The following is a 24,857-nucleotide window of genomic DNA, read 5'->3' as shown; positions in this document are numbered from 1 at the left end:
ATTCATGTCTTCTGTGTAATTTGCTTGCATGTCTAAATGTCCGATACAACAGCACGTGTCAGGCCACTGCAGGTGACTGAATGGCAGCATTTGGTCGCTCTGCTTTGGTCGTATGAACTCTCAGCATCATCATCTCATTAATTCTCAGGCCTCGGCTTGGGTGAGCACAGGGACCTGCAGGCCTGGGCAGGTCGCTTGTCTATGGGCAAGGCTTGCCATACGTTGTACAAACAACCCTGCCACAGGGCCAGTGGGAGGAAAAGAAACTTTATTAGGAAGGAAAACATGATTTTTATTGTTCCGAAAGAACAGTTGGTGGTGAAAGTGCCAACAGTGCGATAACATGTACAAGTTTGTGAAGCGTGCAAATGGACATGGTGACAAGCTGTGCCAAGGGTACGGGGGACTTTAGCCACAGAGCTGCAGAAGCGCCTCACACAGCAGCAAATAGCCCTTTCTGTTCGACGTGCTGGCTGGCTGGGTGTGGAGCACCATGGCAGCAGGCTGGTGCTTAGTCACAAAGATTTTGGGTCCTGCCAATGCTCTTTTTGCAAAGGCAGAAGAAGCGGAGTGACAGGGGTGGGCTGCAGCTCCCGGAGCCCATGACGGCTGGTGCAGGATCAGGCACAGAGCACCTCGCTGGGGGATGGTGAGGAGGAAGAAGGGTGCAGTGATTGCCTCTCAGAGGCACTTGCTACAGCCATATTTGCCTGTGTGATTTTCCATCAGATGCTGCTACATCTCCACGTCCACTTCTGTTGCCTGCTCTGGCTGAGCCAGGCTGCACTCAGCTGTCACAAGGCCTTCTCCAGCCCCATTGCAGATCAAACCGATCCCCTTCTCCACCAGTCACTTGCTGTGATGCCCTCTTCCTGGTCTCAGTCCTCTTGTATCTCCTCTTTACCATTCCCTTTCCTTGTCTCAGGTACGCAGCCAGCTCCTGAACCACAGTCCACTTTGAGGTGGGGTCTGTGACCTCCCAGGTGCCTCCTCCTTGGCTCTTTCCTTTTGCCTCGAGCTGCAGCCTGCTGGCCCGAGGTCGATGCTGCCGCTCCTCCAGGGCTGACTGTGCCAGCATCCCCCCTGTGAAGCAAGAGAAGTAACAAGCTGCTGTTCATTGCTTGGTTTCCACAGTAACAAAGATGGCTTTTTTTTTTCCCCTCCAAAAACACCCCTCCCCCCCAGTTTTCAGCTGTTATCTCCACCACTTCTCACGCGTTTCTGAAGACCCCAGAGATGGTAAGTCTATCCCTAGTTTCCCTCTTGAGCTCTTTTGTGTGCTGATGCATGAAAGCAGGTTCCCAGGGCTGGTGGTACACGCCTTTGCTGACCTGCTGCTGCGCTGCAATCTCTCTTTTACAAGGGACGCTGCATGGGGCCAGTTATCTAATTAACTGCTCATGTGTGCTTGGGAAGGGTTCAGGGTGCGCTGGTGCAGCCTGGCTAGCGATTGCATTACCGGCTCTGCAGGTAATGCCCTCCCTCCCTTTTTTGGATTACATGACAAAGAAACTGCATATTGACAAAGCCTAAAGGAATTTAGCAAGAGCCTTGCTGTGCAAGGCACAGCACCCAGAAAGGTGCTTCCTGCTATCTCGCAGAGCTGGAAAAACACGCACTCATGTGCTGGGACGAGGGAGAAGGAAGTCCTGCCGCACAGTTTGAGAGGCCTCAGCAAGCATTTCATTATCCCACTTTACATCTTCAGCTCATGGCTTGTTGCATCCATAAAACTGTATTGCCTTCAGGCTCAGACATTTCACAGAGGTGAGAAAGGGTCCACAGCTCTGTGCTTCGTAATTTAGGCTTTGCATAAATAATTTTGTTGCAGTCTGCTACACTGACTTCAGAAGGCTCAAGAAGGCTCAAAACCAGAGCTGAATTCATCCAGGTTAAGGCATACACTTTCTGTAGCCAGCGGCACATGGAGGAGAGACATGACCGGCATTGTGGTTGACCACCCTAGGCACTGCAGCCAGGAAGTCCATCGATAGCTGGGTGACCCACCAGCAGCCTTTGTCATGAGACGTAAGCAGGGCACAAACTCGCAGGCTCAGCTCCCACAGCTCTGCGCTGCCACTCCCCATTGCTGCTACGTGACTCACAGGCAGTTCAAAACCTTCCCTGATAAAGGTTTTGCAGAAACAAATACAGCAAACAAGAAGTAATAGAATAATAAAAAAAAACCCTTCAAGGAGAGCCAATATAAAGATTTCCTAACTTTTATTAATCAAAAGGGACAGCGTGATGGGGTAAAAATTGGCACTGATTTTCTGTGTGAATCACTGCATTTCCAGTATAACATGTCCTCCTGAACGAAGCCTGCAAGTCTCAGTTCTCATCAAATGCCTTTGCTGGAGCTGAACGCATGGTCCTTAAGGGTGCAGAGCTAAATGGAGAGCTGTGCTTGGAGGGTGGCCAGCTAAATAGGGGAAAGGGCAGCCACAGCCCTGGGCATGCTGACCAGGAGAAAAACTGGGGAGAAAGAGGCATATTTTGCCAACTGCACTCACAGTTATTTAGCCTGCAGCTGTAGCCAGGGAGAGAGTGAGCAGTATGTAGGGTGAATGCAAGCTCACATCCACTCAAGGTAACTCATTTTCTCATTACTGAGAAATGTAATGCACACGCTGACAGTGCCCTGCAGGCAAATGCAGCACTGGTTTTGGGTCTCCCCACCAGGGCTGCTTGCTGCAAGGCCAAGCGTCTCCAGGGGCTGGCAGCAGGAATTAGGGTCTTGGTTTTGGGTCTGGCCCCTGGATTGCTAGCACACGCAGGGTAGGACTAACTACTTGTCATCTCAGCACCCTTTAGCCTATGATGTCTGTTGTGGGTGCCTTGTGCCAAAACTCTGTCCCTCTCCTGGTACTGTGGAAAGCTGACTGGACATGGAGTGGCTGTCTGCGACCAGCTTGTCAGCCTCAAGTCATCTGAATGTGGCACAGCTTAGCTCCCTTAAAGTCACTCCAACCCCAGAAGCTGAGAAGGTCCAGGGAAAACCCAGCTCCACCTCCAGTCCTGGGCAGGGGTGACAGGTAAAATGAGTGCCTGTGCAAGGTAGGTTGGGATTGCAAGGACCTGGGCATGCAGAGAGGTGACATCTGGTCAGTGGCTGCAGCGTGGCTGAGGCCAGCATGGCATCAGGGAGGTGGCACAAGACTGAGAGTAGACCCGTGTGACCAGCAGCCACGCCACTGCAACACTGGAGTGCAGATGCACACACACAAAGTGCATCTGCAGTGGAGCTTACTCTGATGGGACATATTGCTCCTGATGCAGTGCAGTCCAGCCGCTGTCCCAGGAGGGATGGGTACCACTGGGGCCAAGAGGTGTAGGCACCAGCTCCCACTGCCCTGTGCAGCTTTGACAACGCCGGCACCCATCTTCAGGCTGCTTCTCTTCCCTTCTCCCTGTGGTTTTTCTCCATGGCAAGTTCTCAACCTATCCGTCTCCAAAGCAGGGCTTTTGGTCCCACACACTGATTCCTTTTTTCCCAGCCTGACCCCTTCTCCAGCAACAGCTGAAGTTGCAAGAGAGCAAAAGCAGGGTCTTGCAGGCCAGCAGCAAACTTGCTTTTATCATCCCTGCAATGCTACCATCGGCTCGAGTTGCTTCAAAATTTAGGCTCTGCTGACCTCTAGGGGACTGCGACAAACCCAAAAGCATAAAGGCTTCAAAGCTCATGGCATGCTACAGCCCTTCACACGCTCTTAAGGAGCCCTGTCGTGGGTATAATATAGCCAACACCCACTTCTGGGCCCTTTAGCACTACTAGAGGCTGTAAATAAAAACCTGGCTCCAACACTGCCTCTTCCATCGCACCATTATAGCAGCAATACCTTAAGAAAAGTGTACAAGCAAGGTAAATTTGTTGTGCAGAGATATTACCTGCTATCAGACTGCCCCATATAATCGCTGCTTTTATTTCAGTGTGGAGAAGCACTTCGGAGCTTGAGAGCTTGTGGCTTTCATCCCCTTCTCTATCAGTTTGTCTAATAAAAGGTATAAAAACCTTGCCTTGGTGTCACAACTACAGCACTACTCAGTGAAAAGCATGGATGCATACACCTAGGTATTGGAAATAAATGTGCTTTTTTATGGCATTTCATCACTCGCTAAACAAGTGGTGGAAGCAAGAACCTTGTCACAGAGAAGAAGGAACACAAAGACTTGTAGAAAGAAAGTGTAAAATTTGGTGTGCTCCTTAAAACAGCACATGGAGCTGCTGAGGGGGTAACTGCATTTCCCAGCTGACTCTGCCCGAGGACAGCTGTGGTAGGAGACAAAGCCTTAGGCAGGAGCCTACAGAGGCAACAGAAACTGCACACCTCTAATGGATCTGTTCTCCTTGATACAAAGCCAAAACCTATCATAGCCCTGGAATATCCCGATTTCTTGACGTGGGGAAGGCATGACATAATTCTGGAGAGCTGGAGCGTGGACAGACCCGGACTGAGGCAAAAGCTATGTACACGGCAGAGTGCTCCCAGCTGCAGCCACCACCTTGTGTGGGAGCTCCCCACCACAGCAGGGCAGCTTGTTGTCCCTGGGCTGATGTCCATATTAGCAGAGAGCTGCTATCTAAACTGTTTTAAGTTCACTCGACCTTCTGACGCAGGAAGAAGTCCATCCAGCAGACCTGAGCAGGCAGTGGGCTCCAAGTAGCTGAACACATGCTGGGACCGTCACCTCTTCCACAAGAGCGACTGTATCTGTAGCCAGAGCCTAATTGTCACGGTGGCTTCCACCATACGCAAAGGTCTCTCAAGAGGTTGTGGGGCTTGTATTGCCGGGACTGTGCACGAACACTAGGGAGTCAGTCCTGGCAGGCACTCCACCAGCCGCAGGAATGGCTTTGCAGACAACGCTGAGGGCTCTGGACACACCACAGGGCATGTAATTGGCACACTCCCTACTCAGCGCTCGTGCCCTGGGAAGTGCCAAAAATACAAGGCAAGTGCTAAGTTAAAGCACTTGCTCTTCCACAGGCTGGAAGATGTTCTTCAACCCACAGACAGAGGCTCATGACGAAAGGTAATGACTGACAGCATTCCTTCAACTGAAACAGGATGAGAAGATGTCAAAGCAGCAATTAAAAGTGCAGTGTTTAAAGAAAAGAGACAAATGAGTTGAACAGAACCACCAATATTCATTTCAGCATCGTTACATGTCTCTTAATTAGAACAGATGTCTCCCTAATCTGTGCAAAACAGAAAAGGACCCTGGAGGTCTGAAATACTGGCTCATCCACAAATATTACCACCAATTCCCATCTTCTGACAGCAAATCCACCACCTCAGACTGCGCCTGACCAAACCACCCGGCAGTTCTGGGTCCTGTCCTGCAAAGCAGGGCTTACTCTGCAGTGCCCAAAGCTCAGATGAAATAATTTTCTCCTCCTTACACCTGCAAACACCGTGTTTATCCCACCACGCACCAATAGTGCCCAGGAAATGCAAGCCTCTCATTCCCTTTGCCGCACGCATTGTAGCTACGCTTTAGCCCCTCAAAATCCCCGTTCAGTTGATTTTGCTCACAGAGAAAAGACTCCATCAGTCATCAGAGTTTGGTAAGCTCTTTAATGGCAAGCTCATGGTGTAATGACACTGCTGGATTTGATGCCTCGGTGGTGGGAGAGGAAGGAGGATCAGAAGAAAGGCAGGGCTCCACTGAAGGCTTACACCTTTTAAAGCGTTGAACAGAAGAGCAACATCTTTTGGTGACCCGTTTCACAGCTTTGTAGTCCCAAAGACAGAGAGATCTTCCAGCCAGAAAAATGGTGGAAAGCACACCAAAGACAGCCTTTGCATGGTGTGGCGCAACATGATTTCTGCTTGACGTGTTGAGTCTGACTGGTCCCTGCATTAGTAAAGGAAAACTTGACAACAAAAAAAAATTGCATTGACTGAAATCCAGAGCTGACGTTTCCACCACCACCCCCAAAGATGAAAGCAGACATCCTTTACATGCAGTGTTACCGCAGATCTTTGCCTACATGAGCAACAGCATGTCGGTACAGAAAGGGAATTTCAAAGTTCAATGTATTTTACATGAAACCGGGGAGCTTTACTGTAGTCAGCAGTAACTATTTCAAAGAAGCTTTTTTCTGCAGACAAATGAACGCCCTTTTTGTTAATCTGTATATTTGTTTATGACCAAGCTCGTACTGACAGTGCAGTGCTACGCAACTCTGTAGAAACTGGGGTTTGCAATAATGCAGATGTGCCTTTAGGGACTGTCTTTCTTTAAAAAAAAATCAGCAATGAGAAAAAAGTCAAACATAGAGCACGTAAATGATAATTTGGCTCACTGAACGGGTGGTAGTGGGTAAGTGAAGAGGTTTCCTTTGTACACCTGCCACAGATATCAGATACCAACAACGCAACTAAGTCTCAGAAGTCCCATAAAAACCTGAGGTGGCAGGGTCTGCCCTCAGAGTCTTTCCTATCAGAGGTAAGGACCAAATTTAAGGAATCTCTTTATTTTACTATCTGCCTTGGAAGTGACATCCCTGAGCCTTCAGCTCCGTGGTGACTCTGCAGGGACCACCTCAAGCCCAGCCTGTTACAGGGTCCAAGAGCCGCTGCCCTGAGTCACTCCTGCCTGGCTGTCACGTGAAGGCTTCCCAGCTGCAGCTGGCTGCAGAGACAGGCTGCGGGGGAGGAGGGGAGGTCCTGCCAGAATTAAACAGATAAAACAGAGTGTTTCCCTCTGCTCAGTGATTTACAGAAAGGGGCATCCATCTAGAGCCCCTGAAAGGATCCTTCCCAATTTCCCATGTTCTGTGGCCAGACCGAAACCAGCCAGTGCTGAGAAAGAGACCTGCAGGCTGGGCCAGGCTACCCAGCGACCGGCAGCCAGAGAGCTCTCATTTTCTGGATGCCCAGCCGGGAAAGCCTCAATGGGTCATGATTTTCACAGACTGGATTATTTAGCTAGGCATCGCTCCCTGTGAAAAGATCTTGCGTTTGGCACCTAAAATGACTGCTCTCTTCTGCATAACCGCTGTCCGGCATGGACCACTCATGGATCCTCAAGGGATAACACCTCTCCTGTGCTACCTCATCCCCCTGTGAGAAGGTGCTGCCTGTGCAGAAAGGGCAGGGCGGCTCAGTAACACACACTGCGCTGAACTGCAGCTCTCACAGATGCACCTGGCTCCAGGCTGAGGGAGATAGGTGTAGGTGTTTCTCTCCCCGTTCCTCCACTTCCCCTCTTCTGGGAGTGGGCATGTCTGAGAACAGCGTGGTGAGGCTGGACACAGGGTAAGGATGGAAACAAGATAAGGATGGATGAAGTGGTAACCTCGCCTCCTGCCACAGCTAAAGCTGACTGTGAGTAAAATAGCCATGGACTTCAGCCCTGGGTCCCTGTGAAAGATCAGGAAACATGTTGAAAGAGGCTGGGAATCTGTCCTGTATGGCAGCTTTCCAAAGCAACATCCATAATGTTATTCCAGTCACTTTCACTGTCACAGTCTCATGTCCCACCTTGCAGAGGGGGAAAGGGCAGTTACCTACTAAGCAATGCTGTAGCAGAAACTCCTCCCTGCTGCCCCCAGCCACCATCTCACACAGCACACCTTACATGGGACACAGCGCCAAGACGCAGCAGCTAGCGTGCAGGTCACTGATGCAGGAAAACTAGCTCTGGCTATTCCCATCAAAAGTGGCATTCTTACGAGCGTGCGACTTTCAAAGGCACAGCACTATGCACAGAGGGAAACTGCCTGGAAAACAACCCAGAGCAGGGCAGGAGGTGGAGCTGAAGTCTGGTAGGGTTCAGGTCATGATGCTCACGGGTGTGTTATTCCCGTTTCTGCGAGGAAAGAGTCTGCCAATTTTTTCTCTCATGAGCAAGTCCTTTTAAGAGATGTTACTGTGCACCTAATAAAGCAGCTTCCTGCCGACTGCTGCTCCTACCTACTCACACAGTATCATAAACAATAATGTTGGGGAAGAGAGGAGGAGAAGGCTTTTTAGTTTGCCTTTTCTCCATCCCTTCCTCTCTCAACCATCTCAATGCATTCATCAAGCAGGACACTAATGGAAAAACATGACCGAGCTCAAGGCCCCAGTAATGTCCAGAGCAGCTTTTTTATAAACTGCGTAAGTTCAATAAGCAGATACTTGGCAGGATGGTTTGGGCTGTCTCAGAAATCCCAGCATCTCTCTGAAAGGGGCCTTTCTCACTCTTGCCCCTGCTACCCAAACCAGTTGTTACATTTCGGAAATCTGCCCTTCCCTCTGGCATCCCACATATTTCTCATCCCCCAAGCAGCCCTCTGCTCATTGCATTCATGCAACTCATATTCAGAAGCGCCAGTTCTGCAAGAGGATCTGCTCTGGTATGTTTATATTTAGCTAGAGCATGAAATGCCTATGAAAAAAGGGCGAGGGAAAAGGGAGACTCTTCTGTCTCCTTTCACTAATGGTTTGCTTTGAGGATAGGAAATGATGATGCATACCTCTTTTCACCCACAGATCTAAAAGCACTTTATACACTGGTGGGCAAATATTACTAATGGCCCCTTTTACAAAAGGCTTAAGGTGGGACTTTCAAAGGAGTTACCCTGCTCCCACTGAATTTCATGGAGGCCTGGATGCGTAACTGGAAGCCTGCCTTGAATTCCCAGCCGCTGAGATCCACCCAAAGCTCAGGGCAAGGCAATGGCAGAGCTCTGAGCCCACATCTTCTCACCGAGTCCCCAGGCTTGCAAGCATTTATGCATGTGTTCGCAAATCTTGTGTCTCAGTCTGGCAGCCTTGCCACTGGGTCATGCTACCCCTGGTTAATTACTTAATGGCTACTAGCCTCAATATGTGGTGGGAGTGAGGGAAAAATAAAATACAAATAAAATAGAAAAATACTTTGTAATACAACTAAACCAGTTCCGCATCTCTTGCATCGTTTGGTAAGTATGGAACAAGTAACACAGTAATACAGAAATGTATTTGGTCAAAGTAAGCAATCAGTATTTTTTGATAAAATACGTTCTATATTAATGCTCATTCACATTTAATACACAAGTAAATTAAATTTTCTATGTATAAAATTCCAGTTTATTCTCAGTGCTGCCTGGTCATGCTTCAGTTCAGCAGCAGGGCTCAACACATTCGGCTCCCAGCAAAGTGAGAGGGGACAAGAGCACTCAGCTCTCTGCAGGACCAAGCCTCAGACATCCCCTGGAGCGCCCAGTCCTGCAGGTCCCGTTTGAACAAAATCTCGCTGGCTTCAGTGGGAATTTTGCAGGGGTGAGCGCTACAGAAGGGCCCCCCGGCTGTCCAGCACTTGCAGTCTGGTGTGGAAGTCACCCAAATGGCATATGGCATTCCGAAAAAAAAGTGAGTTAGTGAATGCAGAAAATAATATATCTACATAATTTACAGCATTATGTTTGCTTGCAACCATATGAATGCTCAACCGCTCATTAACAATTCAATCAATACGCAGGGTAAGGTAGCAGAGTGCAGTACATATTACAACCTCCTGTATGCAATTACAAGCACTGGATCTTAGTCCTTCCTCATTTCATGAATTCCTGCCTATCCCACTGCCACCCAGAGCCCAATTCTCCATTGAGCCTTGTGGAGTCAATCCTTCACAGCACTTAGGCCGGTTCAGATTGCGCCTGCACCTCCGCCGCAGGCCCCTAACACTGTGCAAGGGGTGCAAGGCACCTTCGCCTGTGGGTCCTCAGCTACCACCCACATCCACCTCTGCACCCTCCCCTCTGTTGTGCCGGCACTCATCTGTGCAGCCACGCGCTGAACCAGATGGCGGGACTGATGTGGCTGGAAAACTGCCTGTCCGTAAAAAGGCAGGGGGTTATTTCCCAGCCAGACCAACCCCGCAGCCCAGCTCATGATGCAGCCGTGCCCAGGGCTTGTGCAGGTGTGCGTGTGGGTGCGTGCACGTGCGTGCCGGTGCCAGCCACCTGCACCTAAGCAAAACGGGTGCAAGTGGCTAGCAAACCTGAACGGCAGGACTTTGCCCCCAGTTTGCGCTACTGTAAATTATGTCTTGCATTATGTTACAGCAGAGGAAAGTCAGCCCCAGAAGATCTACTTGTATGAGCCGCAACCAAAGGATTGGATGCTAAAAAGAGAAAGGTTCTCGTGAAGCAAGGCTCTGTTTAAGGTTATGGCATCTGTTTTAGCTGGAGAGGAAAGAAAAACTTAGGGACTTAAAGCAGGGATGGAAACCACTGGTCTTACACTTTATTTTAGTAAGCAAAAAGCCTATTGCTGCTGTACAGTGTTATACAATGAACTGCCACGGTTCTCACGTCACTAGTCCATAGAAAATGTGCTGCGACTACCATGTTTATGCCTGCATGCTGAAAGAATGTACAAAGTTGCATTAAGCTCTGTTTCTCTTCCACTTTTTTTTAATATTCTTAAACTCCGACTTTTACAGTGTTGCAGACACTTCTGTGCCTACTCAGGTACCACACACCATCCCGGTTATGGAAGGTCTTTGCCCCAGACTGGAAAAATCAAGTGCTATACACCTGTCAAGCCATCATCAGAAATGTAAACCACCAAGAAAACTTGCTCTCTTAAGTAACCTTGGGAAAAAAGTCTTTAAAAAATCTATTGAAAAGGAGACACTGCTAAACAGGGTTTTCAAAATGGTACGAGTTGTTTCTAGGAGTTGTCCAAGCATTTTCTCTTCGCTCACTTTTTGTTTTTATAAAGCTAATTCTGTATAAAAGGGCTTTTGAAGCGTGTGACCTTCATTTCACGATTTCTAAAAAATTGGAAAAAAGGAGTAAATTTAGAAACATTTTGCTCGATTGTGGAAAACAGATGTATTACAACAGAATCCCCTTTGCTTCTTATATTTTCAGTACAAAAGGCAAGTAAATAAAGAGACCCTGCCTCTTCACAGTCTGGCACTCATCCGAGTCACTTAAATCTACGCAAAATAGGTATAAAATACGAGGGGTCGTCTTCTCCTTTATACCAAGACCCCACCAAACCCCTCTGGGGAGCAAGTCCCCAGCTAAGTAAAACCTTACTAGTTTTATATCAGCCACAGTAGTAGTATTTTAGCTCCCCTCCAACGAGGTGTAAATGCCCGGGCTAGCTCAAAGGCCCAGGGAGAGGAACAGGTCCAGCATAATTTTAAGAGCCAGGTGCTGGTTTATACCCTTATGGCTTCAAAGCTAAGTTGCACTTCAATTCACGATGCCACGAGGTTTGAGTAGTAATTTGGCAGTGTATTAAAAACAGTGAAGCTTAAAGTTGGTTGTCACGCAGAAGTGGGATAGGCGACGGCTATTTTTTAATTGATTTGTAGGAAAGCAGCATTTGGATCACATTGGTGTCGGAGTACCAGGGTTGGTTATAACATGTACTGCTGATACTAATTACTCCCAGTTATTAATCCAGCACTTGTAAACTCAGGTGTCAGTAAAACGACATTAATATGTCTGACACCAATACTCCTCTGGATTTCCTGCTTCCCATTATTTTTGTCAAGCCTTCATGTGCACTTCTGCAGTACCAACCACTACTAAACTAGTGTTTTTCAGGAGAAATCTCTCCAAGTTTGGTACTTTGTCAAAAACCATAGCTGTTGAACTAAAAAGAAAAGCGCAGGTCACGTTTGCTCTCTGCGCTGGTTTCCTCGGAAAGGTCACCGGTGAGGACTCGGCACTCTCGCCACATGCTTCCTACATTCACGGTACTCTACATTCATGTCAGCGAACGCTACTCTTGAACACAAATCGAAGAGACAAGTCAGCAACAAAACTACTTCTAGACTGATAACGGCAGAATGCTACCAAGACAACTCCATAGAAAACCCACTGAAGCAGGAGCAAAATTCAGGTCACTTCTTAGCAAAGCTCATCACAGATTATTAGTATTAATTTTTTTTTTTAACCATTTTGTAAAACTTTTATCCTGGGAGCCAGATATCCCCATGTGATGCGCTAATTCGAACAGGCTAATGTGGGACCACCTGACCCCACCTGGTACCAAAGGCTTCCGAATTTTTTAGCTTCTCAGAAAATCACTGCTGACTGACACCCATCTGTTGATGATCAGCTTCTGGTTCCTCTTCTTCCACATCTGCGTTATATTCTTCAAATGCATCATCATCAACATCTGGAAGCCCAAGTAACTACAAAGAAGAGAAAATACCGTGTAATAGCGAATTACCCGCTCGTGCAGCTTCGCTGCAAATCTTCACACAATACCTAGGTGCCACTTCTTGAAAACCTCAAACCCTGGAATAACAGTATTGCATAACGAACTCGGCTCTCTTCCTCTCCCTCCTGTGACAGAGAAAGATTTGAAAATGCATCCTCACACCAAATTAACTGCTTGGAGACCGGAAGATAAATAAAACCAAAGCAAAGCACGTGCAAAAAGCTTCGCATTCTTCCCTGAGGTCATATCATGAATTGCTGAGTGTTTAGACTTGGCAGTGGTTTAACTTCAGAAAGAACCATGATAATACTATAGCAGTAGTTATCTCGGTTTAAGATTGTGTTCGGCAACCCTACAAAAGCCAAAGAAGAAAGCATCCTCATGCAGAACAGGCTAGTATGGAGTAGGCAAGGAGTCCCTAAAAATCTAAAGATCCCACCACGTTAAGTGCTTCTCTTTTACCCTTCACTCCATCGCACCAGATGAAGCCTTGCACGCTGGGTGAAGCCCTCGCAGTGAGAAATACTGTGTGTTCAACTCAAAATTGCCCGAGTCCCTTTAAATTTCTGCAAATTAGATTTGGGCTTGTGAAGAACAGCCAGCCCATTTCCTTGTACAATGTCTGGATGCTTCCACCTGATGGCTCCGATCACTGCAACGGCACTTGTTCGCTACAGGAAAAGGAGCAAACAGAGACATTTGAACTTTTCCCCTTTCTTCCAAAAGGTTGCCAAGCCAACAGAAGTCAGGAAGACAGATAAACCAAATAATAGTCAAAATAATGCATCTGTTGTGGAAAACTCATATTAGAGTCCTACACTTGCAGCTATTAATATCCACAAAGCAAAATCACATGCCAGGCATTATTGAGAATACCATGTATTTAGCTTGCCAGGGCTGGAAGAGCAGCACAGATGCATGCAACACTGTTTGGAGAGTGACGCAGCTGTTAGCTCTCAAAAGAGGCAAAACCCAGAAAAATCGGGAGGAGAATGACACTCGCTAGGTGGTAGCATGAAAATGAGAAGGCTATGACAAGGCAGATTTTTAGGGACCTAAACTAATTTGGTCTGTGATCAACATTCAAAATTATTCAGTGGGTACAAAGACAATGTACAGAATTAGCCTCTGGGTCCAATAAAGCTTGTATTCCTCACTGCCACTGGGAGAAAAACAGCTTTTTAGTTGCAGGGTTTCTTCAGGAGGGAAATGGAAGGAGAACTTACTGACTAAACCCCCTCCTTCGCATTTTAAAAATACTTATGGAGAGACCCCCAGCTGAAAATGTTCTTGTTTTCTGAACAGAACAAAGAGTAAATATTCCTATGCATACATATTTTTCAAATCAATTGCTTAACTGAACATGAAACTACTTGGTTCATTTTCAGGATGCGGGGGTTTTGTTTCATGTTGAAGCTAAAATTAAAATACTCAGTTTTTAAAATGCAAAAGTAAGACCTCTAGACTTTCTTATCCACCAGTATTATTTTCGCTAAACTGATTTGGTGTATTCAAATTAAATGTGAGTGTTGTACTGCTCTGTTTATATCACCTGGCAGAAAGAGCTTTGATCACATTTTTTTTGCCCAGCTCTGGTTATAATTCCTCCTTGATTTGTGGGGAAATGAGCCACGTGAGTCTTCATTTCATGGGATACTGTAAGCCTTTCCTGTGCAAAATTAACACAGAAAACACAACATACACCACGAGAACTGCAAAGACACGCACGATCCCGAAGGATGGGGAGCACATTTTGCCCTTGGGAAACCCAGCTCTCCTCTCCCTGGCACAGCGTAAATCAAAGAGTGATGCTGCTGACATAAACGGTTTTATGGAGCGTAGGAAGGATGGGGATGGGATGGGACGGGATGGGACGGGATGGGATGGGATGGGATGGGATGGGATGGGATGGGATGGGATGGGATGGGATGTTCCTCCAAAAGAGGCGCAGTTTTTCTCTCACGGACACTTTAGGATATTCCAAGGCACCGAGGACCTTGACCATGCAGGTCCTGCTTTTAGGGGTCGCATCTCGTCACTTCCCCCAGGACTACGGTCCCTCACCGCTGTTAACCCCTTACTGCTCTCTGGACTGCAATGACAAATCAGCCCACGCCTTGACCCCAAGGAGGGAGGATCAGGGTCCAAAGTGCAGGGAGCTCTACAAACATTGGGTCAAAGCAGAAGGAGGGTGTATAAAAGATGAGGACAAAATAAGATGATGAAGGTGGCCTGAGTTGTCCCTAGACCGACTCTCACCTTGTCTTCTTTCAAAGACACGAGTTTCTGCTTCTAGTCCGTATCTACTTCATATATTAAAGTATCAGCTATGTGCCAGACTTGAAAGCACTTTAATGGAGAGCGAAAACAAGGAGGAAAGAGGTAAAACAGGAAAGGGGTGTAGAAGGAGAGAGCTGATCCATTAACCAAACAGCCAAGGGGAGCAAAACTGCCAGGTGGGGACGTGTGGGGAGGAGGAGGACAGGAGGGTGGGGAGGAGGGAGGGACGACAACAACCAGCAGCAGCACCGCCTGAACTACATCTGTTTATTCCTGCTGGCCAAACGACCCATCTGGAGGTAAAGGAGAGGTCACTGGGACATGTATGAATTCAATGAATATGGGATAAATGGCTTTTACACTGCAGAATCCCCAGTTCAGATGTAAGCTTTTTAGGTTGAAGGTGAGCTCAATGCGGGAGCCCTGGAATTTGCTGCTGAATTGTACGACTCATCTTTTGGTTCTCTGCAAACTCTGCCAGTTGGTATGATGTCCCTCAGGCATTTTTTATTTTTTGTCTTTCTTAACTCTTTCAAAGTGCCCTGATTTTATACAAATAACCTAGTAGTTTTTAAGTCACGAAAGCAGAGTGACATTGCCTCCTACCAAAAGCTGACATACAAGCACACCGAAAAATAAACCAAGTACAAGACCGAGCTTTAGCGGTCCACACGATGCTACACTAGAGATAACGTGGTTCTGTCGAACCCCGGTGTGAAGGGCTTACTCTCCAGGCAGATGTGCTTACAAGCACCAGCATGGACACCTCTGGCACCAGAGAGACAAGGGCATCGGAGGAGCTGGGATGCTCTGAGGCAAATAGTGGTATTTGAGCCCAGTGCTACTGATATCACTTCATGTACCTGCGTGGTGCCTGGCACTTTCGGATGCTCCCTGAATGAGTGGGTAATAAGGCAAATCACAGAGTTTTGTGGAAACTGACCCAAGAAGGCAGTAATGGACAGAGACAACATCCCCACCACCACCTTCAGTAAAGAAACAGCTTGACCTCCTCTACAGCAGGATTTAGAGGTGTGGTTTAGCTGTCGCAGGTTGACCAACACTTTTTAAAAGCCTTGTCTAAATATCCTGCCCTGGCACTGTGTTTATGCCCATAAAACATAAGGGAGAGAAGCCTGAGAGCAGTGAGGGCTGGTGAGATGAGGCCTCATTGCCTCCTGAGCCCTGGGAAGAGCGGCGAGCGGAGGGAAATCTCTGTCTCTCACTGAGAGGGATGCTAACCGCTGGGCATCCCCGTTCTCACCACCTCCAAAACACGGGGCCCAGCAGTGTGAACAGCCAGTCCCTTCCCACGCCGCAGCCCCAGGGTAAGCCTGCAGAGACACAGCTGGGCTGTTATCACCAATGTGTGGAGCAGGGCTGAGATGAGTTACTGGGCAAAAATTGGTCCAGGAGCCTTCGGTTAAGGGAGGGCAGGTGCTCTTGCCACGCACAAGGGCATGGAGAGCTGCAGATGCACCACCGGTGTCTCCTCCTAAACACTTCCCTTCAAAGGACCCTGACAAAGACTTTCAAAACTGTCTAATAATCTTGGATGTCTGGCTGGATATACTGAAATGGAAAAGACTTTCAGAAGGTGCTTACCAAGCATATGCTAAAAACCTGGCCCCTCCTCAGTGTCTCAGGCTGAGTAGCCAGGACCATCAGACAATTCAGAAGAGCCCGGTCTGACCTTCAGCACCAGTTTCTCCTGAACTGCCATTTTTCAAACTGAAATTTGCCAGACCTGTTTCCAACAGCAGACTTGGTTGGGATAGTGGAGAAGAAATGCCCTGCAAATGCACTGTTACCGCCATGCTCACAGCAAGGTGGTTTCATTAGCAAAACAGGTCCAGCAGAGAAAGGACGGGGAACAGTGCAAAGTAATGCCAAGGAAATAATTTCCCCATACTGAGGAAAAGTAGTTTTGTTCTGGGAAAGGCCTGAGGGTGTAGAATAACTGTTTCCATACATCTACTGTAACACCCTTCACTTTTTAAAATCTATCCTACCATGCATGTGCTATTTTTAATAATTACAATAAGGGCGAAATGTCAATACATTCCTTATTAGACTTGTCTACACACAACCATACCTTGAATGATAAAACCGGTTTTGTTACGCTGATGCAAATCACTCAATACTAGGTCAAAGGAGAATCTGAGAAACTTAATCTTTGTGGTACATCCAAGAGAAAATGAAGAGGTACTTGACTACAGTCTGCAAGAGGTCTCTGACAATTGAGGACACTGCTCTTGAGCAGACAAAAGCATAATGAAATTCAATAGTTAGGAAGCAAAACTAGAAAAATGCAGATTGTAAATAAAAGTTTTTCTCAGGAGCATAACTAATGATGAGAAGAAAAAGCGCCCAGTAGTGTTGTATCCTTTAAGTCACCTGAAGACTTTACATCATGACTGGGTGTCTTTGGAAAAGAGATGCTCAAGCTCAACCACAATTTATGTGCTTGGTGGTAGGAACCATGGGGTGAAATGTGATGTATTAACGAAGGGCACAGACTAAATGAGCATAATGGTTCCCCTTGCTTTGAACCTTTTTATTCTGAAGAGTAGCTTAACTTGGTTTGACTGAAGCCAATTTCTCAGCAACTTAAGCTATGCTGAAGTAAATGTGGTTTAAATGAAATAAGTGATCTGTACCAATTTAATTAAGTCTTTTTGAAGTCCTCTTTAGTTAAACCAATGGAAGTTTCTCCTCAAAGACACAGCTTTTCTGAGCGGGAGAAAACAGCTATGAAGATCCAAGAGCCGAATACTGTTCTGGGAAACGTATTTATATTTTTTATGTTTTCACAATTACAAGCAGCTGTACTGATGGATCAGATTTCCAGTCCTTTCTAAGAAAAGTGTGCATCTGTTCTATTTATTTCCAGTCTCTCAAAGGATTCTTTAAAACGATGCTCTTTTATGTCGACCAGCTGCAGCGGTCCACGGCAAGGCAATGCAAGGGTGTAACACAGGGAGGGCCGGTGTTTTCATATCGGCGCTCCAGGCCCTCCCTTTTGCTCTAAATACTTGGGATACATTTTCAGCCTTCTCAATTAGTCAGCCAGAAAAAGAGAGGAGGAAAAAATGGCTACATTTTCAGTTGAGTTTAAAAACGTCCATCGGTCAGCTTTCCCATAGACATCACGGGAGCATGGCTCTGGCAACGAACCTCTGCTCTGCTTTGCACCAGCCCCTTACCCAGCCCAAGGCTCTCAAAAGGAGAGGCTGTGCAACGGGAGGATTTGGGAAAAATCAAGGACAACAGCCAGCCTAAGTCACCTCACTCTGATGCAACCCAGGCTTTGACCCAAATCTTAGTGTTCAACAAGGACAGAGAAAGCTGAACAGCAGCAAAACAGAAAAAAACACGCCCCCTCCCCACAAAAGCCAGCTTCTGCTCCAACCTCTTCTCAAGCAGTGACCAAACTGGCGTTTGCAAATACCAAGTGGCAACCATCCTAACAGCAAAATCTGGACCGCCTGGGGGAAAAAAAGCCAACCCTAAAATAAAACAAGCCACTCAGAGGAGAAACCTTATTTCCAGCTTCCCAGAGGTTTACTCTCGCTACTCAGATCCTTGCAAAACTCCCCAGTTCCAGTGCCAGGAAATAACTCTGCCACAAAGTCCCGCGGCGCTGACTCGCATCCCGTTCCTTGGAGTCAGCACTGCATCAGCAGGACGGGGGCCCCTGCGCAGCTGGGGAGCCGGTGCCACCGGCTGCCGCACCAGTTGGCCTCCCACCCTGCGCGGGAATCTCATCCTCTCAAACGCAGATGGAAATAAAAAGGCAGCTGGCTTCCAAGACACAATTTCCAATCGCCTGATAGTAGCTTATGTGCTAACACCCCTGCACCCAGGCAGCTGACTGGAGATGTAAGTCCCTGCAGAATAAAAACCACCTTGCTCCATCCAGTGCTATCCTATTAAAAGTCACAGATAATTGTCAATGTTTAGAAGTAAAAAACAGGCACTTACAGGTCTGAAGGATTTGAAGACTTTTTCCAATATTTCATGGAGTGTCTTTTTCCCACAGGAGGAGATGTAATCCTGTGCGAGCTGCAGAAAAGGTAAGCAGTCCTCGCTTTCGCTCCACACGTGCTGAAAGCCAACAGCAACACAAGAAAGAAAAGGCATTAACAGGAATTCACGCCAGCCTTTCCACGTGATTTTATAAGGAGACATGTTGTAAACATCTGCCAAAGTACACTGGGCCTCCTGCAGTTCAGACCTGCACTGGGGACAGGCACTGCAGGCTGTTTCAGAAGCCACGCTTCTGAGGAGGAACCTTGATTTTATTAACACGATGCATCAGAAAGCAGGGAAATCAATCCAGAAGAGAAAGGGCCTTATGGCTGCACCAGCAATGAAGGGTAAGCACACCTTGCGCATGCGCATTTTATGAGTAAAGGTGTTTTCGTCTGACATCAGCCCTGCTCAGACCTGGAAGTCACGTTGGGTTTTCTCTTCTTCTGCATCATCCGCTGCAATGAAGCCCTCAGGAAGAGCTAAAGCATCTCTTTGTCTTCCTGGCGTTAGTGCAAGTGTGATGCGACCCTGGAGGTGGAACTTGATGTGTAATTCTCTTGACGATGCAGAAGAAAAGATGCAAAATATACCCGCAGGTTAGACACAGAGCCAAGGACAGACATTTGGGCACTCACAACATCCTGACACTTCATGCCTCCCTCCCTGTTTTGAGGTTGACTCCTCCTAGACCCGAATCTTCTCTTCCTGGGCAGGCACATTTAAACCCATTTGGGATATTCCTCTTGTCTTGCTCTTGCTTCAGAGATGCTGGTTCCCCAGCCTGGCTCTGTGAAGCCTCTCCCGAAATTGATGCTTATTCTGCTGCTACGAGGTTGTTTGAAACAGAGCTGGTGAGCGATGGTGGAAGCACTCAGGCAACAATGCTTCTTGCACACAAGGGCAGCACGCAGCACAAGCTAATGCATACTTTTAAAGACCTTCTTTTTGAAAACTTTGTGCATGGGACTGTCTTAGGCAGTCTGCTACACAGAGAAGCGTAATACTGCAAAATTGGTTTGAGACTCTTGCATCTCTATTTTTGCACAGCAGCTCTTTTCCCCAAAGTGCCGTGCAGCTTTTTACGGTGCTATAAACAGTAGGTTATGCTTAAACAAGGAAAGAGGAGGGTCTCTTTGAAGCTTAACTAACATTCAGGGAAAGAGTCAGAACGACAGACGTTTCAATCCCTAACATAAGGCTTGCATGTCACTTTCCTGTTCAGTGGCAAATACCTGCCAGGGATGCAGTTTTACACTGATCGAAAGAAAACACTACTTAACATCACCTAAGCCGCATCTTTAAGACAAAAACTGTAACTGCCTTGCTATGAACCTCACTTGACCTACATTTTCTTTGCTGCTTGTTGCATTTTACAAGCATAAACATAGTGAAATGTTTTGTTATGAAAAGAGCCCTGCCTTACTGAGCAGGTTCTGCTCTTTCCATATAACCAGAGTCATCTCTTAACCAGTCTGGCAATAAAAATAAGTTCTTTACAGTCTTGCCAACTCTCAAAGGCACGTACCACAAGTCTCATCATACTTCATGCCATCTTAGAGTCACGGGCCTTGTAGTCCTATAAATATACAACCAAATCTCAGCTTCTGTTTACAAAAAAAAAAAAATACATGTCTGCACTTTATGATTTCTATGGCCTAAAAAGGCAGAAGGTACATGAAGTGAGCTCAAATGAACCCTCTTTAAAATATCAAATGAACACTTTCAAATCATAACATTTTAAGAACAGCCTCGAGATTTTGGAGGTCTGGCCCACGATTTCTTAATACTTGGGGTTAGCAATAACAGTTTGGTTACTTCTAATCCTTGCATCAAACTTAAGAGCTGGATGTTGCAGCTTGGCAATTCATGGCTGTTGTAATTGTTTATATGTATAAAACGTTTATGACAGCTAACATCCTGATTCTTGTTTAAATTGTGGCTTCTTTTGACTACCAGAGCTATACACAGGAGCTTCCACATCAATGAAAATCAGGCCCTGCCCTTTTATAAATACTAGCTAGTTCGTTCCCCAGGGAAAGTTAACCCCATGTTGTCCTATCATGTTTTTACAGTCTCTTTTCAAGCTGCATCATGTTTTAGACTCCAGTGTGAATTTGTCAGCAGTAGCACAGAGTAAGATGATCTAGCACGAGGGGAAAAACTAAGCGAGTAACTTGATCATTGAGCCTTTGAAGAGACTTTTTTGCATAGCATTGTAAGGCAATAAGCAAGTAAGGCTTCCAACTGAATTTCCACGTCTGCGGAAGATTGAAAACTTTGGCTGCAGCAACACACACACTATGAAAGGTCTCACGTGTCATTAGTGCATGCATCTCATTCGGAAACGGCTTGATTTCATCTTCCCCCCAAGAAAAATCCTTAACCGTAATAATGACCAGGGTTATAACACCTATATATTCAGCTGCATCAACAGTCCTCTGTGGATCTTCGGCTCTGCACTGAGGCAGTGCAGGAACTGAGTCTCACCACTGACTCACATATCTCCAGAGGAACCTGCAAAAGGAATTTTGGCCTCTCCAAATAAAAATAAACATAATTTGAGGATTCAGCTCTTGGTCAGAAAGTTAGAGCAGTCAATGAGGCTCCACATACGGAGATGCTTTTCCTGGAAAAACCCTGACACCCGAGAATCTCTTTGCAGTGGGAGAAGCGGGCTGCTGACAAACCAGTGGACCACAGCGCTCGGCCGTGGCTGCGCAATTAAAAAAATATTAACCTCATCATCTGAGTATGTGTTTTCCAAGCTTGCCCAGTTCTGCTCACGGTTGCTTTGTGTCACTACAAAAGCACACAGCCACTAATTTCCACCTCAGCTGACCTAGGATCATGGTTGAATTATTTAGTTCAGCATCTACGCACAGCACATAGCTGAGGCAATTCATAGGGTTGCATCTGGAGGGGTTTGCTTTTCCTCACGCCTTTAGATGATTCAGTGTTGCTGGATGACAGAGTCACTTGCTAGACCACCTTTTTCTAACCAGCCCACCTGCTGAGCGTGGCAGCAAAACTTTTTCTTTGTGGGGATAATTCGACTTGCAGAAAATATTCAGACTTGCTGACTGAGTTCTGAAATATTTTACAGGAAATCTTGCATCAAGGTGGCATCATATTTTTATTTGCTTTATTGGTTACTTTGAATAGCAGCAATAACATGGTGACAAAACAAATGACAGACTATAAGGAATAGCATCGCAACTCTCACCCTCACTGGTTATGGCTATACAAGTCCAATTAATTTTTTGAGAACACCATGAGCCTCAGGAGCTAAATTATACGTAGTTCAGCTGTCTAAAATGCTGATTCAGAGAGTTTTAGTGTCCGGGTGGTACTGAAAATGCCAACAGGCATCTAGATGGGTCTTCTGCATCCCTAGCATGTTAGAAACCTAGCCCAAAGATACCTTTACAGGAAATTAAAATTATATTATTGTTGTGATCTGGAATCTCTGATTTTATACAAAATTCAGAGTTATTCTCCACCAGATTGCATCTTGGCAACCTTTTCATGTTTTTCTCCTCCTCCCTCTTAAGTTCATCATGCTCATCATTTCCTCCTCACAAGTGGGTTATCATGGACTTCTGGCACCTCCTACATAGCTTTTTAAGTCGCATTATTATGAAATGAAGATGTAAAGAAAGAGAACAAGAATACCAGGCACCAGATGCTTATTAAATGTGAGGCTCCTTTATAAGAGTCAGAGGGTGCAAAAAGGCTGTAAAGTGTGCCACTGTGAATTCTGTTTATATTTACTCACTTTCACACTCCATTGTGTTACTGGAGCCATGCAACAAGGCTCAAGTGCAAATGAGAATCAGTCCCCCGGCTTATATTAAGTCTCCTTAAAATAAACTTTAGCCTGTAATTGCACGTAGAAAGGAAACTTATCTCCTGGAACATAAAAAAAGCAAAATGACTGCAAAAAAACAAGATAGCCAAGCTGGGAGCAGAAATGAAGTCCCACAGTGCTCTAGGAGCAGAAAACACGATGCTGGTGAATCAGCTCATTAGTGGTTCTTAATTGCATTAAAGAGACACCATCCACAGGAAAAGAATTAAGAATGACACCTATCTGCCTGTCTTAAAAGTATTATTACTACAAAAAGTCCCTTAAGTAATAATGCCAAAAAAAGATAGAAGAAAACACTGCTTCTAGTTTTCCACTGTTCCATGTTCTGCATTTGACAGGAGTTGGCCCTTCTGCTCAGTTTTACTACTGGCGGCTCTGGGTGGGGAGTCCTTTCCACAGCAAGCCTGGAATGAAAATATTTGCCAAAAGAAAAAGGGAAAATGTGGTTGCAAACCCACAAAAACTGGCCAGTGTTGGAAGCATGGGAATAGGGTATGAAACTGCTTAAGATTTTTTTTAAAGTTCACTAGATTTTGTTTTGAAAGAGTTCACTCAGCTATTGAGCAGCGTATAAAAAAACAATACATGTCTAAGAGAAAGAATGACCTTTCTTTGCAATTTCCAGTATCGTTAGCATCAAATCACAGCTTTAGCCTAGTCCTGCATTGGATTCATACGAATCCCTGCTTAAGAGTCCAGCAGGCACGGCCCTTTCTGGGCACAGGCACCTCTAGAAGGCAATGAGCATCGGGGTTTGACAGGCTCATAGGCGCTGGGAGATGGGTGTGCAGGGCTAGTCCGACCACAGACCGGGAGAATCCACACCCAGAGATGCTTCACTGCCATGGCTGGGACTGCGGCTGAAGGTCTCATGAATCCCTGGACAGATGCATTAACTAAACTCCAGATAACTTCTTTCATAATTCAGCATGACCATCTGCCCGACACAATAAATAAATGTCCTGCTCGCTGAGATTTGTGGTCTGGGAGAAGTCACTTCACTGCTCTTTGCTTCCATGAACGCATCTGTCAAATGGGTTCCTACTGCACTTACCTGTTGGAAAGGGAATTAATGAACATTTGTCAAGCAGGTCGAGGGATGAAAGTTGCTCCGGGAAGGGAAGGACCTACAACATTCCTACAATAATGGTCTGTGCTAGGAGCTATTTTAAAAAAAAAAAAAAAAAAAATCCTTTCATTGCAGTTAACTGGAGCTTTGCAGGTTACAAACGCCGTGGCGAGATGCCGCTTTTCGGCAACTCTTCTTGCACTTCTGCTCACCACCGGGAGGGCTGAGGGGGAGGGGAACAACCCACCCCCCCATCCCAAAGCCACGGGTTGTTTTGCCGGTGCCATTTCTGCACAAACTTGCCGCTGAACTCCGCGAGGGGCGGGGAGGGGACGCGGCGGCGCCAGGCCGGCACCTGACCGGGTCCCCCAGCCCCGGCGGGCCCGGGGGAGCGGCGCGGGGGGGGGGGGGGGGGGGGGGCGCGGCCCTCCTGTCATCCTGACTCCATTTTATTCCTGCCCATTCTCCATTTGCCGTGACAGCCCTGCCAGTCCGCCCGTCCCTGCGCCGTGCCCCGGCACCCCGGGAGGATGGAAGGGGCCGCGGGGGGGAGCAGCAGCTGCAGCCCCCGCGGGGCGCAGGAGGAGCGGGGGGGGCTCGCACCCCTCCTCCCCCCCGGAGCCCCCGGCCTCCCCGGGCCGGGGCGATGGGGAAGGAGGGGGGGGGGGGGGTGTCCCTGCCCGCAGCCCTGCCCGCGGGGCCGCCCCCCACCGGCAGCGGACTCCATTTTGCGGATGGTGGTGCGCGCTGGGGAGGCTCGCCCCCGGCCCCCCGCCCTCTCTCCGGCACCCCCGGCCCACACGCCGGGCGCCCCCGTAGCCCCCGGCACCACCGCCCTCCATGCCCGCATCCCTCCGCCCCTCCGGGGCACGGCCCCGTCCCCCGCCCCCCCGACGCTCCCCCTCGGGTGCGCCCCCAAGCACCGGGGACCTGCACGGACGGAGAGGGGGGATGTCCCAAAGCGGTGCAGGGGCTGCCCGCCCGTTCATGCACACGCACGGATACCCACGCACGCCCGTGACCGCCCCACCCCCGGTCCCCTCCCGGGGCACTCACGAAATTGTCGCCGCAGGCGGCCTCCGGGCAGAGCACGTAGAAGGAGACGCCGGGCTCGGCGTAGAAGTCCATGCGCCGCTCCGTCTCCTCGGCGGCGATGAGCTGGAAGGGCGTGCGGGCGCACCACCGCTCCGCCGCCTCCGCCAGCGCCTCGAAAGCCATCGCCGCCGCCGCCGCCGCCGCCGCCGCGATCCGCGCCCGCCCGCGCACCCCGCGCGCGCCGCCCCGCGCGCCGCCCCCCGCCGCGCGCGCCGCCCCGCGCCTCGCGCCCCGCTGCCGGCTGCCGGCTCCGGCCCCGCCGCCGGTGCGGCCGGGGAGGGAAAGGGGCGTCAGGGCTCGGCCGGCCGCCGCCGGGGAGGGAATTGGCCGCAGACAATTGACTTGACGC

General features: G+C 48.0%; 1 protein-coding gene across 2 annotated transcripts; it reads right to left on the bottom strand.

Moving 5' to 3' along the window:
* Nucleotides 1–254: 254 nt before the first annotated feature.
* MTURN (maturin, neural progenitor differentiation regulator homolog) lies at nucleotides 255–24,639 on the bottom strand. 2 transcript variants are annotated; one of them, XM_076331094.1, is made up of 4 exons: nucleotides 24,470–24,639; nucleotides 18,426–18,548; nucleotides 11,981–12,132; nucleotides 255–1,083 (listed from the first exon to the last, which is right to left on the bottom strand). In XM_076331094.1, exons 1-3 carry the CDS (start codon nucleotides 24,629–24,631, stop codon nucleotides 12,022–12,024), a joined length of 396 nt encoding a protein of 131 aa, XP_076187209.1. In that variant the 5' UTR covers nucleotides 24,632–24,639; the 3' UTR covers nucleotides 255–1,083; nucleotides 11,981–12,021. The 2 variants fall into 2 exon arrangements, with proteins under 2 accessions (XP_076187209.1, XP_076187208.1); XM_076331093.1 differs by lacking the exon at nucleotides 255–1,083 and having other exon boundaries at nucleotides 10,199–12,132.
* Between the last annotated feature and the right edge of the window lie 218 nt (nucleotides 24,640–24,857).

The sequence above is a fragment of the Aptenodytes patagonicus genome, chromosome 2 (genome assembly GCF_965638725.1).
Source record: "Aptenodytes patagonicus chromosome 2, bAptPat1.pri.cur, whole genome shotgun sequence".
Taxonomy (NCBI): domain Eukaryota; kingdom Metazoa; phylum Chordata; class Aves; order Sphenisciformes; family Spheniscidae; genus Aptenodytes; species Aptenodytes patagonicus.
Note: the sequence above shows the minus strand (reverse complement) of the source record. Positions and strands in the feature narration are given on the sequence as shown.